This window comes from Tauraco erythrolophus, chromosome 6 (assembly GCF_009769465.1).
Source record: "Tauraco erythrolophus isolate bTauEry1 chromosome 6, bTauEry1.pri, whole genome shotgun sequence".
Taxonomy (NCBI): Eukaryota; Metazoa; Chordata; class Aves; order Musophagiformes; family Musophagidae; genus Tauraco; species Tauraco erythrolophus.
In genome coordinates, this window is record NC_141470.1 from 62325984 (window position 1) to 62343184 (window position 17201).

At 36.6% G+C, this 17201-nt stretch overlaps 1 protein-coding gene across 2 annotated transcripts in view; it reads left to right on the forward strand.

Moving 5' to 3' along the window:
* The window catches only part of KLC1 (kinesin light chain 1), a 50468-nt gene that overhangs the window by 12444 nt on the left and 20823 nt on the right, over positions 1 to 17201 (forward strand). For both annotated transcript variants that reach the window (XM_086612810.1, XM_086612811.1), the window contains exons 2-4: positions 10416 to 10677; positions 13554 to 13784; positions 15869 to 15947. In XM_086612810.1, the coding sequence (XP_086468936.1) occupies positions 10416 to 10677; positions 13554 to 13784; positions 15869 to 15947 (572 nt within the window). The remainder of the gene's footprint in view (positions 1 to 10415; positions 10678 to 13553; positions 13785 to 15868; positions 15948 to 17201) is intronic.

The following is a 17201-nucleotide window of genomic DNA, read 5'->3' on the forward strand; positions in this document are numbered from 1 at the left end:
TTCTTTTTTCTCCTCTCGGCTTGTAGTCTGGATGCACGTGGAGCAATACTTGAAAGTGTGTGATATATTGCATTTAATGGCACCGTTGTTTTAGGAAGTGACTGTTCTGCCATCTTCAGTAGGGGGATGCTTTAACAGATTTAACCAAAGAGATGGTTTAAAAAATAATATTAAAAATGTAACTTTGTACTTCTTTCATGTCTATTTTCCAGTTAATCCATGCTCTTGTTCTGTGTCAGTCCACCAGAAGAGTGGTGTACTGCAGCAGCATGGAGGGAACTGCCACACTAGTGTTACCACAGCCAGTGTTTCAGGAGACCCAAAGGAACACCCAGGGCCTCAGCACTAGCAAAGATAAATCATACATGTGAAAGATCGCTGGAGAGGGGACTAAAACTATGGTTTGTTCCTCATGTGTGAGTTCACAGAATGTTAAGGTGCCTTTATCAAATGCTGGGTTAGGGTGCGCTGTACTGCTCTGTGCCTCCTGGCCCAGTAGAGTTCAGACCATCTGAGCTGAGTAAGCCCTGCAGATTATGGAGAATTTAGCAAGGAAATTATTTCCAACCTTACAGCAAAATCAGCTCTCTGCTGTAGTAGGTAAGAAACAGTCAATGATATGAGGTTGTTTTTCCTAGATGATAGCATCATTTTCTATGATTTCTATGAAATGAAATTTGTAAGGTGTAAAAAAACTATTAGTCTGATAATTGGCGATTGCCATCGACAGTATCAATTTTGATAAAATATTTAATGGGGTAGAATTAATGTCTTCTCAGTATATTAATGACAATACCTGAATAATTTAATTGTGCAACTCTTTCTGTAGTAATTTTGGAAGAATTAGGTTAGTGGTTTTGTATTTTATTTTATTTTTAATGGAAAGATAAGCAAAAGGAGACTATTTTCCTTAAAGCTTGAAGGGAGGCTGCACATTTGTGCATTTTAATGTAAACTATTAGATAGCTTCAAAACCAGATTTAAGAATTTGTTAAACGTAAAGGCTAGTGTGTGCGGAAGCACTGCTAGTGGATGTTCCTTTTATGTTTGCAGAAGAAATTGCTGATTTTCTTGTTTTCGTTCGAATAACCCTTCTCTTCGATGTCCTCAAGCATGTAAGAGCAACGTAATATGTACTCACAGAAAATTGTCAGTAAAGCTTCCCACATAGATCCAATAACGTGAGGGAAGATGTGGCCTTCTCTGCCCTTCCTGCACGTGTTTGTTAAATGGTTATAGATATGCCATAAAAAGTAGGTTTGGTTAAGATTATAGATCTGACGTTTGTAGGTGGAAGCTGATGGGGTTTTTAATGTATTATGGATGTCTGATTTGAGGGAACATTCCTGTGCTTTACCGAAGTGCTATTTAAAGTTAAGATAAATAGATAACATAAATGGATGCTTACTTTGATTAGTCAATAAAGCAGTTCTTCTCCAAAAATAACAATGCAAAATGGAAGAACTAGAGTCAAGTTCAAAAAATGTTTCGTTTACGCTATTGATAGCTTTAAATTGCAAGACAAGTAACTTTGAAAACACTTTGATGTTACTGTACCTCTCTATTCCAGTCTGAGAGACCATCTCATCAGCTAGAATCGGTCTGTTAAAAAGCGTTATCAAGACTCAAGATTCACTGAAGGCATGCACAAGTTGGCAAGTCCATGAAGAGAGAGCCAAGTGCCATTTCCACAAAGAAATAAATGTAGATTCTTGGAATATATAGGATCTTGAGGATGAAAACTGTGGAATTTGATAATGATGATGGATTTGTAACTCAAACTGTCTTGACTGTATTTCTTTAAAATACAGTCAATATTTCCTTTCAATCCACTTAAATTAGGTAATTTATGAAGCACGTCTTCATCACTACAGAATACTAAACTGCAGTAAAATTTTTTTGAATAATTAGTCTTGATTTCTCTTGATGTGCCTTCGATTCTTCTAACAAGCATTTTTAATAACTACGGGTAAATGTAATGACTTTTTAAATGATTTAACTGCTGCCTTCGGATGCATTGAAGTATGTTTATTCTGTCTTTATGTAACTACTCTTAATATAGTCATGATCATTTTGTTGAAATGATCCAGAGCGAGATGGGCTTTGTGATCATAAGTGTAAGGCAAATCCTGTGTGGCCCTGGTATGACTGGTATGGTATGTCAGTGTTTCAGTGAACAGGCTCTTGAGGTCCATTGGTGCCTGCTTGGAAGCGTTTATTAGTGCTCACAAGACAGTAAAGAAGTGCTGACTTTGAAGAAGATCAACAGACGCTGTTTGCTGTTGGCTCAGCAGTAATACAAAGAAGGGACAACTCCCTTGCTCCAAGGGGCAGGGCACTTGGCGATTTGCAGTCTGTCTTCAGAAATTGCACGGACATAACTAAAATTAACAAATGGGCATTAAAGCTCTTTGCCCAAGACTACTGAACAGTGGAAGAGGTTTGTATTCAGTTTTGTTATTCTGGAAAAGAATGGAGTTTGGATCTTGGCACAGGTTTGAGGATATCTAGAAAGTATGTTGTTTCAGATTTGGGGTAAGGAAGGTATGTACCACCAACCTGGAACAGATTATAGTAACCTCGATTAGCAAAGGGTTAATGAGCACATACACTAAAAGCTCTACTTTCAAGAAGGTAGTTCCTCTCGACTCCTGGCTGGGTCTATTAAGCCACCTTAGACACATGCCTGTCAGATTTCTCTTGTGCTTGCTTCGGCTTTGACAAGGAGTAGTCTTTAATGTGGTAACAAATGTATAGAAGGATCTTGTTTCCATCCAGCTTCATTTGAAACCTAAGATGTTAGAAGGGTTTGGGAATGTATGCAGAGAACAAATTTTTCTCTTACATACCTATGATACATGTGAACTGATTGCGAGATCTAAACAGATGCCACTTTTCAGAGGAAAAATAATCTGCTGTGATTTTTAGGATATGTCACTATTTCGTGTTTTAATCACCATCTATTTTTAGTGCTTCAGAAAGGTAAAACGTAGTGGGTGAGATATGCCAGAAAGAGGATAACGGGAGTAGGCATAGGGTGGGTAGCCATATCATCTGTGGGTCTCTGTCCACCGCAATATGTGAGCGCGAAGAGCAAGGTGGGATTTGGCCATGATCTGCAGCATTATGGAATTCCAGATATGGTTGAATCGAAATAGCTAGATTGACAGGTCATCTGGATTGTCCACAGTTAAAAGGATACAGATTTGAGTGTATCATGATAATTGGAACACTATCTAGTAGCTAGTGTTTATTCATTGGAGTACTGTCAAAGAACTAACACCATAATAACCTTTTCTTTAAGAAGAAGAATAATCTGTGTAGTTACAGCATGCTTTTATGCCACTGAATACTTTCATACTGTGTAAGGATTTTTTACTGAGTTAACTGTTTCAGCAGGAAGTCATAATTTTAATGAAAATAGTTTATTTGCTACAAAAAAAGAAGGAAGACTGAAGGCTGAAATTACTCTGAAGATTTTTTTTCAGTTATCCTTGAAATGTGCAGAAGTATTTTTTTTGAAATAGTGTTAAGATTGTTACTTATAAGAATGCAGATATGATTGCTAAGAACCAGTATATGTTTCATTAGTGTTGATGCAGTGTGCTATAGAAATCTAAATAAAAGGACTCCACAGCAGTGCAAATCTGCATAGCTTGTGCTTTCTCAGCAGTGCAGATATTCATAGACTGTGCTTTCTCAAAGAGAATTGTCAGCATCACCCTTGCTTCAGGTTTTGTAGGAGCTGTTTTTCCCGTCATCTCTTTTATTAGCAAATACAGATTGTTAGCCTGCTTTTCTCGTTTATAGTTTTTTAATCTTCCAAAGAATCCAAAGATTTCCCCTGAAAGGTATGATTATTTTTTTTTCTTTTTTTTTTTAGCATTCTGTGATGTTAAAAGATTCCAAGATTTATCCAGGCAAATGTACAGTGGCTGTGTTCTTCAGCTAAACAAATACCTAATCTGCTTCACTTAAACGTAGTTTAATGCAGTGGATGGGCTCATCGATAGCTGTTGGGGTTTCTTAGAGTCTGACGCAGTGTTTTTTAGGGGTAGATGCTGTTGTGATGTAGGGGTAGAAGATGTGGCCGTGCAGCCTCTTCCCACTGATGTGATGTGGCTGCACCTGCAAGTCTTAATAGAAAAGCAACCAACAGCCACGTCAGTTTGGTGGAAATCTCTGTGAGTGTTCAAGTTTTTTGGTGTTTTACACTTTTTAGTCAAGCTGTCCTATGCTTATTGTACATTTCTTCAGAAATTTGTAGGCGTACCTTTATAAATGCTAAGCCCAGTTTGCTTACCAGCCCAAATGTCTTGTGGTGTTAAGGTTGTAGGTCAAATGATGAACGTGATTCTGAGCTTTTATTAGGACATGTGCCCTTGGTGTTAAAGGACTACAAATGTCCTGTTCATAGTACTTATATTGCATACCTTCATTTTAAACCAAATGGTAGGGCAGACTTCTGCATTCAGTTAGCTCTGACTTGAAGGCTGGCAGTAAGTTTTTTTTAAATTCAGATACTTACTAGCTGGAAATTGATGGAAAGTGGCTCCAAGGGGTTTATGCTTTTTTAAACAAAGGACTTCTCCGTAGCTTAATGTTGGTTGCTACTCATGTGCGACTCCATCTTACTTGCTTCTGGTCAGTGATTTCTGGCCTCTGATACGAGCCGCTGATTGTTCTCACAGAGTTATTTTTCAGGTAGCTTGCGTGCATGTGTGCTAAACAGGGAAGACGCTTTCTGAGATGATGTTTTTGGAAACCTGAGGCAGTACAGAAGTGCAGCAGTAACCTGTTTATAGAACTGGGTCAGCGAGCGTACCTTGAGTCTGACCTCCAACAGTACACTGTTGGACAGTTCAAGATTTTCCATTCTGTAGAGATTCATATGTGGGTTCAGATACAATGTGATGAAAAGTGATAGATAGCATTGGCAGTTCAGCTACAGTCCTGAATATGTCAAAGAAAGAGAAAAAACTACTCTTTCTTCTGTAGTGTTAGAGATAAATGCATCGGAGTAAAATTCCTGCGCATAAAGGATGATTTTTAATGAAAAGGAGAGCAAGTTGAACAAAAAGAGAAAGATTATAAATTTCTTTCTGCATGGGAATATGACTTGTAATAGCAGAAATAGCCTCACAGAGAAAGATAAATTAACATCTTAGATTAAAAAAAAATAAGTAACTGTTGTGCTTTCAGACTTTGAGATTTCTGACTGTAAATCATAACAGCAATATGTTCAAACTAGAGTGTTTCTTATCCAAGTCCTTTTACAAATACTTTTCCAGGTTCATAAAACACATCCTGGGTGATTCATCCGTGCCATTTCTGACTAGCGTGTGTCGCTGGGCTGCCTTGTTAGGAAGGGGTGCGGTGAATGTAGTGTTTGACATACTACTCGTGTCCCTCGGTGGACTGTTTTTCATCTCTTGCCTTTGTTGGTAATTTTCCTCCTGTGCTTGGAAGGCTTTCGATCTTTTGAGGATTGTTTGAGAAGGCAGTTTTCCATGTTATGAAGATTAGCAGTTAAAACAGCTCATAGTGTTTCAAGATGGTGCGTTCCATGATGTAATGAGATGTGTTCTTGGTCTGAGCAGGGAATTAATGACTTGTAATTTGCAGCTAATACAAAATGAAACAAGCATATGCCAGATGTAGGATGCTGAGCCTTGCCATTTAATTAAGGAGGAACTAAGAGTGAAATTAGGGTTAAAAGCCCTGAATAGACTTGATTATTGTTATGAAACAGTGAACTGATAGGAACATATTGGAGATGCAAAAAGCTCAAATTAGTATATACTGTATCTTTGTGGAATTTGCAGTGCTTGTAGATGACAAGGCTGGCAGGTATGGCTTAAGCCAGTCTTGTATTAGCTTTTATTGTTAGGAAGATGATTTACTTTTTTTTTTTTTTTTTTTGTATGCAGACACTTTATTCTGTAATTTTCAGCTATCCTGCCTGCCATCTGTATATTCAGAGGAAGAAGTTTAGGGAGAATTTGATTTGTCACAGCAGTTTACAGACTCTTTTTTTTTTTTTTTAAATTGTATTTTGAAACAGTAATGATTATACACTAGATACATTAAAAATTTATCTTCCAAGCTTTTAGTACTTGAAACCTGACTAATAAATAATTGAAATGTCAACACAGAGAAAGGGAATTCTTAGGGATGCATAATAAGGGCATAAAATAAAAAAAAGAACTATTTTATTTATTTGTTTGTTTGTTTATTCGTCTTTAGTAGCCATGCTAATGTTTAGTCAAGGAAAAAAGAAATCTTCCTTGAGAAGCTTTTCTATGCAAAGAAGGATTCATATGGTCATGTGTTTTGTTTCCAGACTTATTTGAGGTGATCTGCAGGGAAGTGACACTTTTTAAAAAAGTAGCTGAGTAGGAAAAGCTATTTATAAGAGATCCTTAAATATGAGTTGAAGAGCTTAAGTAGTTAACTCTGATATGTGTGTGCCCGTAGGAGAACTTAGGCACAAATTGTGATGTCAGCATTACTAGTGCAATTAGTCTGAAAGTTTTATGGGTAACAAAATATTTAAACTGATTATGAAGATACAGCCACTTAAGTGGTTTGTGGCTGATGAGATTATCTCAGCAGTTACATGACTGAAAGACAGTAGGCTTAGCTCTGTTTGCTTTGTGCTTTCTTTGGTTCAGATTCTTGCTATTCTCAATCTATTTCTTTCATGGGACTTAATGTTATAAAATTCTGCAAAAACCTCTTTAGGAGGTGTCATTATAGGGCTTTTTATATTGATCTGTTCAAGTTCATTAATTTTTGTGCTTTTGAAGAAAATGTGATTTTTGGAGGTGTTTGAAAAGTGTTAAGTGACTTTCATACTTCAGCATGGTCTATGTTGTGGAAAATGAGCCAAGCAGGTAATACCCAAGATCTATGCAGGCACGTGTTTAGTACGATAGTAAACTGCTTAAGCCAGCTGACTAGTGTGTAACTCCGGTTGCAGTGCATGTTTTTTCGCTGTTTTCCAACCAGACTTTTGTGCATCTTAACTTTCTGTTCTGTTTTCATTTGAACACTGAATTAAAAATTGGTATTTGAATCTAGAATTTTTACCCTCTAATAGGTAAAACTTGCAGTGCAGTGAACTGATGTCAGGATAAAACTGACAGGAGCTGAAGAAGCCTTTGACTGTGCCCATTTTTTTTTTCTGTGGGGAAATATACAGGAAGAAAGAATTAAAGTTTTTGAAAATTGACAATAGAAAGGCATGGCAGGTTTTGCCTCTTTTCCTCTATATACATTCATCTCCGCTTCCTGCATGCAAGCTTAACTTTTTTGCTTCCTGTATAGGGTTTGCTGCCTCACAGTATGCAAAGCTAATTGTGTGAGTATGTATTCAAACATGGTCTTTGATGAATAGGTATGCCCTTTTGTAAAATACTTTTTTTTTTTTTAAATTATGGACGTAGCACCACACTTCCGCACTATCCTTAAGATATTAGATGTTTATTTACGAGTCTTACTCCTACAAAAAAATCAGATCTGATAGCATGATAAATTACATGTAGTGTTTTATGCAGAAATAATTTGAACAGACATTATACAAAACCTATTCAGAAAGAGTTATTCCCCTGCTGTCTGTGGGAGAGATTAGGATTCTGAAAATTTTCGCTAGAGGAGATTTAAGAATCCCTTTCCCAGGCTGTGGACCTTCACATCAATCTGTGTGGTTATGTAGCTTTTGACCTGACACCAACTCCAGTACAGTTATTTGTACTGGTAGCTCTGGGACAGTGAAAGCTTATCGTTACATTTGGTTTAGAATGCGATGGCTTAAAAATCTGGCATGCTGGATTGAGACAAGAAGCATGTATTTGTAAAGCAGATCTACTGCTGTGATGGGCTTTAAGTGCATTTTTGCCCCTTTTGGTTTAAACTTGCTTTTTCTTTCTTCAGAGGCTTTTGTGCTGACCTGGCCTTCCTTAATTGCAGCTTCGGTGTATTCAGCCAGAGCTGTGCCCCTGATTCTATCTGACAACCTTTGTTCCTTATAGTAACAAATGAAAATGTAGTTGTGCACACAGATGTGTCTTTTGGCTGGATTTTGTTTCAGATAAGTACTTCCCAGGCTATTTTATTCTTTTTGCATGAATGTATGACCATTGCAAGGCCTAATGTAGTCTTTAGTATTTTCTTGGGTTTGTGTATTCTTTTTGTAACAGTGAATGGCTGTTAATTTACCTGTATTCACCTCGAATTTCATCACCTAGAATTCTTTTAACTTCTACTGTAATGGTTAAAATGTGTAATTTTTTTTTAAAAAGCATCTGAACATGGGTTGCATACATACACGCACACATTTGCCTTCCATCTGTGATGTGGAATGACTACAAAATACTGAAGCACGCAGAAGGAATTGCTACCACTGTTCGCATAAGAGACAAATGATCACATACTTATTTTGGAATATTGTAGAAAAACTCTTAAATATTTAAAAGTCATATTTCTCAGAACTTCTCTAATCTAAAATAGAAGTCCCTATTCAAAGGTTCAGTTCTTTGCGTTCAGATGGAAATTGTTAATTGAAGGCGTGAAAGCATGCCAGTAATAATTAGGGTTTAGCTGTATGCTGAAATTAGCATAATCCGTAACAATTTCATGTATGACTGTGCACGTTAGAAGCATTTATTTACAGATTTGGCTTATGTTAAATTGCAGTTCACTTTTATGCACAGTTTTAGAGAGGATGTAGTTTAAAAATGTCATTTAAGCATTCTGGGTAATAGTTCTCAGGTTATAACTGGGAAATGTGTAAATACCATTCTACTCATCAGGTTTTGGTGAGTTGATTTATGCTATGCTAGATCAGATGTTTTATACAGATGTGTACACTCTGTATTGCATATATTTGTGAATAGGAAATTCTTGTATTAAACTGTAGTAAAACCAAATTCATTGCTTCCCCAAATTATCTGTTTTCAGACAACAGATTATTACAAAATAAACTGATGTAGTCTACAGCTCTCTTGTGACAGATGAGTGTGCCTGTTCCATACCGCCTTGCAGGGGATGATAACAGAGAGGGCGATTGGAGTGTATGTCAACAGAAAGAGCAACCTCTCCCTTTTTATCCTTCATGTAATACAAGAACATAAGAGCACATCTTTGGCTGTTGTTTGGAAGTGGTGCATATATGCATGTTCCTTGTAGTGCTTTTATTCAAAATTCAAGTGGTTCTAATTTTTTTGGTGTTCTTCTAAACTGAGATGTGTTTCTGTACAAAGTTTTAATACCATTTAGCTGAGTCGTTTTAAATGTTAGTTTATCAAAGCTTCCCCGAGTGTTTTCATATAGATGTGGTAATTTATTGCTTTTGAAAAATCTTTCCTACTTTATTCGAATTTATGCTTCCTGGTACACTTGAAGATAAAAATATCTTAAGTATAAAGGAGCAATTAATCTCTTCTTTTTTTTCATTATAAAACATTTTTCTGGTGACACTTAAAAAGGATTAAGTGATTTCTGTGTCTTCATTTATATTTTTATGTTGTTATAGTTGTTTGTCACTTCAGTAACAGCATGTATAAAATCACCTGAATTTCTAAACATTTTTAGGTATTAATTTGCATTTCGTAGAGGTGTTAACAAACATGCAGAAGTTTGCTAGCCTTAATGTAGTGCATGAGGTACTGACAAAATAGCACAGTGAAATGTTTCTTACAAGTCTTGTGTTATACAAACCATTTTTTTCCAGCATGAGACAGCTGTTGCAACTTCATTGAAACAGCCAGGCAGTTGAATGTATGTAAGTGTAGAGTTACAATAATGAATGCAAAGTACTCTTAGGGGGCAGTTGTTATTTTCGAAATATGCAGCGCTAATAGCTTTTGTAGCCCTTGGAAAAGGGTAGTGGTGATGTTTCCTTCTTACTGGAAAAGAATGATTTTTCTCATGATTAACTGATTGATCAACCCTTTTAGAGGACTGGATGGTACTTCATCAAATTCCTTAAGCTCTAGTTTGTGGATATTTGTAAAGATAGTTGTAGATCAATGGCATCTGCAAGTAACTATATTATAGTCTATCTTTTCTACACCAGCTACTTTGCTTTTGCACGCCCTGGAGATGCAGCCTGATTCTTCAATGCTTGTTAGAAATTCTTCTGCCATATTGTAATACAGATTTTATTTTCAGTTGTCATCTGGCTTATGAATTAGTGCTGATACTAACTGGAAATAGAACCTAGAAGACTTGAAAGGCTGTTCAAACCTAGGACTTAAAACACTAAAAGTTGTGCAAAAATATAGTTACATTCTGAATATACATTTCAAATTTGTGTATTTTAATGACTTCTTAAAGGAAAGCTTTATTCAGTTATAAAGAATTGCTGATTTTATTTTTACTTCTGGGTTAACTAGTGTACTCTTCTATTTCAGAATGTATGAAAACATGTCCACAATGGTGTATTTAAAGGAAGAGAAGTTGGAGAAGCTTACGCAAGATGAAATCATTGCCAAAACTAAGCAAGTGATTAATGGACTAGAGGCACTGAAGAATGAACACAATTCAATTTTACAGAGCTTACTTGAAACACTGAAATGTTTGAAGAAAGATGATGAAACTAATCTGGTTGAAGAAAAATCAAACATGATTCGAAAGTCACTGGAAATGCTGGAACTTGGCCTCAGTGAAGCACAGGTAAAATTGCACTAGAAATAACACATTTCAGACTTTGAATTACTTTTTGGTGTAAAAAATAGTAATAAATGAGAGACTGTTATTCGTCCTATAACTGGAAATTTTGAAGTAGACAGAGATCAGTTTTGAAGGACTTAGAGTCACCTTACTGAATATTAGCAATGTGCTTGGACATTTACGTTGTTATTGTATGTTAAGGAAAAAGACTGTTGTACTTGGTAGAGTTAGATACTGTCTTACTGTGTTACAGAAGTAATTATGCATTCAGTATTAAAGCACTGAAGCTCATAAATGAGCTCTTCTTCCCTCCAGTGAGATAGTTGCTGTGTTCTGTTTAGACTTCTCAACAGCATTAGGCAGGTAGTGTTTCGGCAGCTCAAGAACTGAGCATTGGCATTTTGACTCTAAATTATTGCATTGGGAGGTCTCACAAATAAATGAATTTGCTCCGACCTTTGAGCTCTACCATAATATTAAATTCATATTTTTATTCCCTTGATTCTGAGATTCTTTATAGTAGCTTAGATGCTTCTGGAGCTTAAGAATCTCTAATGTTTATTGAACATTTTACTAAACCAAAATTGCATCTAACATTTTAAAGGTTAAGAATCGAGTACAGAATCTGAACAACTTTCACTGATGTGTTAAAGAACGGACTCTGAGCTAATTTTGGTGAACTGCCTTAGTCGATGAAGGTATCGTCTGCAGAAGATGAGTGAGGAGTTGCATGTTTAGTCAGGATGTCAGGACTGTATTTACAGTCCAGCTTTAGAATGCTTTGTACTAGGTCAAAAACCTGAAACGATGTGATGCAACACAGTATAAAATGGAAGTTTTTTAAGCAAATGAGTTGAAAATGCCAGTGAGTTAACTTTTGTATTAGTAGGCTTTCTGTTGGCCTGTAACTGCGCTCAGTCTTCTCGTCTGGGCTGAGCTGCTGTTGTTCGGTGATCTGGAAGTTGTGTGCGTCGTGTCATGGTAAACTGAGGCCTGAGAGAACGAACAGATATGGGTTACCAGACAACCCTTGGACATTATGGTACAGAATGTCAGGCCTTAGTATATTGTACAGGCCTGTACAATATTCTTCCCTTGTATTGGAAGAAAATCCTAGAAGATATATGGAATAAAATTGCAGTAGTTGTGTTAGCTTTAATGGGTGTTTGTAGAATATCGGTGAGTGAATGAGTAGCTTCTCTTTCCTAACTTTGGCGTGGTATGGGCATTCCAGAAAGCTAGTTTTGATTCTTGGCTCTATCGGATGCAGCAGCCTCAGTTGCAGATGTTAGTGCCTTCTTTGCCCCACATGGTGTTTTGTGAACCGTGATGGTGAGAAACCAAGTCGTCTGCGTTTACTGCCTTTGTTACAAAAGCAATTACACTTCAAGTTACTATTCTCAGACCTGATAAGCCTACTTGTTCTGCCTGCTTTGGGTTGCAACAAGGTAGTGGGTTTTTTGATTTGCAGCATCTAGATTAAGATATGGAAATATTTTATAGATGTGTTTGTGACATGGATGTAGGTCTGGTGACATGTTATTTCTGTGAAAATGAAACTGACTTTGCTGAAGAAGTAATAAAGCTTTTCTTTCAGTTAATTCTGGAGAGTAAGATTACAAAATATTTTAGTTTGCCATTATAGCTTGTAGAACGTTGTTTAAGTATGTTGACCCTATTATGACAATTTTCCTAAATATACTTTCTGATGTTACAAATGCCACTGTTTGCATAGGCCAAGTAATTTAAATTATTAATAGTTTTGAATATGTAAATAGGTAGGTGCTGAAGTCTGGAGATTTGGACTGGTATTAAGAAATTATACCTGGAATTTTATCTTACCTTTGTAGGAAAAAGTAGTTTTTAAAGGCTTAATGTATTTTTTTTAAGCCTGAAATTTCAGCTAAGGACACCATGTTTCACATGAAATACTTAGTTTAAAACAAAGTTACCTTGAAATGTTTTTAAAGAAACATGAAACTGAGGAGATGAAATACTAATAACTTGAGGATGTCAAACTCATTTGAAAGAAGATTTTTATTATCACCAGTGGCCCATTCTTACCAGATGTGCTTCCTGGGATTGCTGTCAGCTGTTCTACGTTTATCAGTGGGAGATTAAATGAACAGTGAAGGGAAAATATCTTCTGCATGTAGTGGTTGGTTTTCACTTAACAAGTTCCAAGTTCCTTTTTAATTTCACTTTGCTTAGCAAAAAAAAAAAAAAAAAAAATCCATGTAGACTGGTTTTATGGCTGTTGTGTGACTGTTCAAACACATTGAATGTTTGCACACTCAAGCCTATGATATGTATACATAAAGTGCCTATATAAAATGCGTGTTCAGTTGCACATTTAGATCTCAGTAGTGCAATTGTCCCTTTGAAGTATTATCATTATGCTGAGGTGTTCATCCTTGTGAACTGTAAGCACGTACATAAATCCTTTTCTGTTTGAAAGCTCCTAAATTAGACCTCTGTTAGTTCTTAGGTTATTTTTGTGATCCTTTAAGTTAAAAGTGTTACTGCTTCATTTCACGTTAGTGGAACAAAGATGTCCATTTCAGTAATCTAAATCCCAGTTCTAATTTTTCACGTGTTATAAGATTATATGTTATCTTCAGGGAGTTTTAAAACAATTCGACTTCTCGTAGCATCATAGAAAACAATTGTTAGTGAAGAGTTCCTCTAGGTTAATTCTGGCTGAACAAATGGTAAAAAAGTTCAGAGGAAAAGTAAGAATGAAGTATATACAGAAGAAAAATCTGAATGTTTACCAGGTTTCACAGCTGACATAGGTTTTAAATAATAAAAAGCTTTCATATTAGATACAGAATTGCATTCTAGAGTAAGTATGTCATGTGATACTTTCTGCTTTTTAGGTAATGATGGCCTTGTCAAATCACTTAAATGCAGTGGAATCAGAGAAGCAGAAGTTGCGTGCTCAGGTTCGCCGTCTGTGCCAGGAAAATCAGTGGCTACGGGATGAACTAGCCAATACACAACAGAAACTACAAAAAAGTGAGCAGTCTGTGGCTCAACTGGAGGAAGAGAAGAAACATCTAGAATTCATGAATCAATTAAAAAAATATGATGATGATATTTCACCATCAGTAAGTAGCTGTACAGTAAAAAGCACCCTGTATTTACATCTATGTTGTAATCTGCCTATTTACCAAGAAATGACAGATGCAAGCTTGTCATTGGTCTCTAACATAAATTTGCCATTAAAATGCTTACCTTGTACCAGTGTCACGTAGTTTGCAGAAAAATTCTGAGAGTTCAGTTCATTCGTATTTTAAGAAAGTAAGTGTTTTACTGTCTGTAGATAACAAAATACACGAGAGTGGAAATACATACTTATTTAGTATCATATTAGCTTAAAAAAATATGAAGAAGGGAACTTCAAGCCAAAAAGTTCCTTCTGTAAATTCAACAGTTAAAATAAGTGGGAAATGTAAACTGCTAGAGGTTCTAAGTACATAGAAGACTTGGCTTATTTTGACTGCAAGAAAAATATTTAATTTTCGTGTTGTGAAATCAATGTGTAGCTTTTATATCTGTCAAGAATTGTACTAGGATAGGATGTTGCTGAATCCCCTTTCATGACCTTCTGCCAGACATTGTGATCATCTGCATGTTTTTGGTCATGTTTAGCTAGCCCATTGTGTTACATATTCTTAGATTCAGAGAGAAAGTGGATAAAATTTTCATTTACAGAAGTAACTTGTCACTTAAAAAGACTTCTGAATTATTGGCCCTTCTTGTTATCCTTTTATTTTGTTTTCTTAATTGTGCACTGTATAGAAATGTCTCATTTTGTGTGTTCAGACCTTCTCAGTTGTGTCTTGGAAAGGACAGTTTTTCGTAACCAATTATTTCAGCAAGATAATGGTTGAAAATGTAGGCATTTTAGTCATGCTTAACTGACTGCTGGACTACATCCTTTTTAACATGTGAGTAGTGAGAGTTGTTTTGGTCGGTTGCACAGGGAACTTTTCAGTGCTGTTTCATGAGTTGGTATTTGTAGCTGAATACTGAAGCCTGTTTAGAAAAGGGCCGGGAGGAGCACAGTTTTGATGTGCTACTTGTTGAACTGTAATCTGCAGGTGGCCTAAATAGTACCGTTATTTGAAGCTTGATTGGCAAATAGAGGCAAAGTAAGCCAAGGATCTTTATAGTTTCACTAACCATCTGGACAGTCTCTGTTGTTTGCCTTTGAAGAGAGTCAGTTGTATATACCCAGCGTGAGGTTAGAACCGGCACACTTTAAATTATGAACTTCCCACTGGAGATCTAGTCCCATCCATCTGCTGTTTTTGCAGAGCACCCACTTTGCCGTCTTTGAACTTGAATGCCAGCAGCAGCAGTTGTCTTTTTCTTGTATGTGGAAAAAGGTGATGGATGGAGAGCCAGAAAAACAGGAATGTGTTCTGCTCCTGGGTGTTCTCCTTACTGAAATTAACATTTCTGAGAACTTCAACCGTTTATATTGTGTAGACTCGACATTTAAGAAACAAGCTTAAGGGATGATCTGTTTCTTTGTTTTTACATGATTGTGGGATTTGGAATGATCTTTGGGTGTTTCAAATTAATATACACTGATGAATTGTGCAGAAATTAATATGGTTCCAGATGGAGACTATTGGAGATGAACTTCCTTCCAAGTGTTTTTCTTTTTTTAAACCTTATGGATCACAACTGCAAAGATCTAGTATTTGTGCAGAAGTTGGGTACTCAGAAACTGAGATGACAGAATTGAAGTCACTGGTGCAACTTTATTCTCCTTCAGGAGATGAATTTCCTTATTCCCCTCCCTTGCTCATCTATAACTGCATTTATAACTAAAAAAAATACAGTGGACAATTCTGTGTTTAGTAGTGCTCACTCTTCACTGGTACTTTCGTAGGTGTAATGTCTCTGTAAGAATAGCAAGTGTGTTCTTGTGTGCTTAAATTGAGATTGAAATCTAGGAGACCTGATTTCTATTCCTGGCTCTTGTGAGGGTGTCCTGTATTGTTTTGGGACAGAGGATGTAAATACATTTGAACAGATGACCTTCATCAAACTCCTATGAGAAATGTTATCCTTGGCAATTCCTAATGTTTTCCTTTAACATTGCTAATTAAATGGACTGTCCCTTTATGCCTTATGATTTAAGTGTACCAATTTATTTGGGTTTGGGATTATTCTATAGGAGGATAAAGATACGGATTCCACCAAAGAGCCTTTGGATGACTTATTTCCCAATGATGAAGATGACCAAGGACAAGGAAGTAAGTGCACTTCAAATTAGAATGTTAATGTATTTCTGCAATGCGAATATAAAGATGCTCTTTACAAAAATGAATCCATGCTTGGGGCTCTCTGGGACACAGTGGGAGCAGTGAATGCCCCTGCTAGAATAAGGAAGCCAGTCATTGATATACATTGTGTACATTGATATGTACAGAACCGAAGCCTAGGTTTCTAAAGAGTTTACTAGCTGTTGTAAAGTTCTTGGGACTGGCTTTGTTCAAAATTGGTCCCACAGGCTTTCCAGAATGGAAGAGGTTTGTTTCAAGTGACTGAGGCAGATTCTGAAACATTGAAGCTTTTTAATCATCTGCCCAGATGGTGAATTCTGTTAATGACCTTTTTAATGATCCGATTTAACATTTTGGGGCAGGTTTCAGTGTGAAGTCTTTCTCATACAATCTTTTATTCTTTCCTAAGGTGGTTGTCTTTAGTTTTACTGCTCATTCTAGGAGTATTGTCTTCAGGTCAGAAGGACTGATGAATATGCAGTGAAGTTTAAGGTAGACGTTTTGTAGCATGATTGAAAGAAGTTGTTAACAGATAAGCCTTGATTTGTGAAATGTTGTATTTTTTGTATGAGTGTAAAGCTTACACTATGCAAGCTATGGATGTCGTAGTGTATATGCAGTGTGCTAGTAGTATAATGGTTCTTAGTAGGCAAATGACTTCAGAAAAAATTGTGTGGAGAGTCCCACCTTTGTAATGAGCAGTTTGGAGTTTCCTTTACGGGCATGTACGCGAGTGTCCTGCATGTGTGATAGCACGGTAATGCTATCCATAACTGGCAAGGGAAGGAAGACTTGAAGAGTTTTGCTTAGGTTAGTGGTGACCATGGACGCCATCCTGAGCTCATCGTTCCTTCCCTAGAATTTCATAGAGGAAAGTCGAATAACAAAGCTGTCTGTATACCTTCATCTACCTTATTTTGCTTTACAAAAGACAAAGTTGATATTTCAGTAATTTCCTTGACCTCTAGGAAAAATACTGGAATGCTTCAGTGCTTTGGTAGGCAGTGATTGTGGGTGTAGGCTTGGAACTGGATGATTCCATGGACATAAAAATGCTCCCACTTGCTGTGAGAGTGTTTTTTTTGCTTAATAGAAAGGAGAGGAGAAAGTCAGGCCCATGGCTGGAGCCCTTATCCTGTATGTTGTCTAGAGTTTAATGAAAATGAGTAAGAGGTAATTTTCTCAATCTTCCCAGAAATCACCCAGGTGAAGAGAAATGAGGTA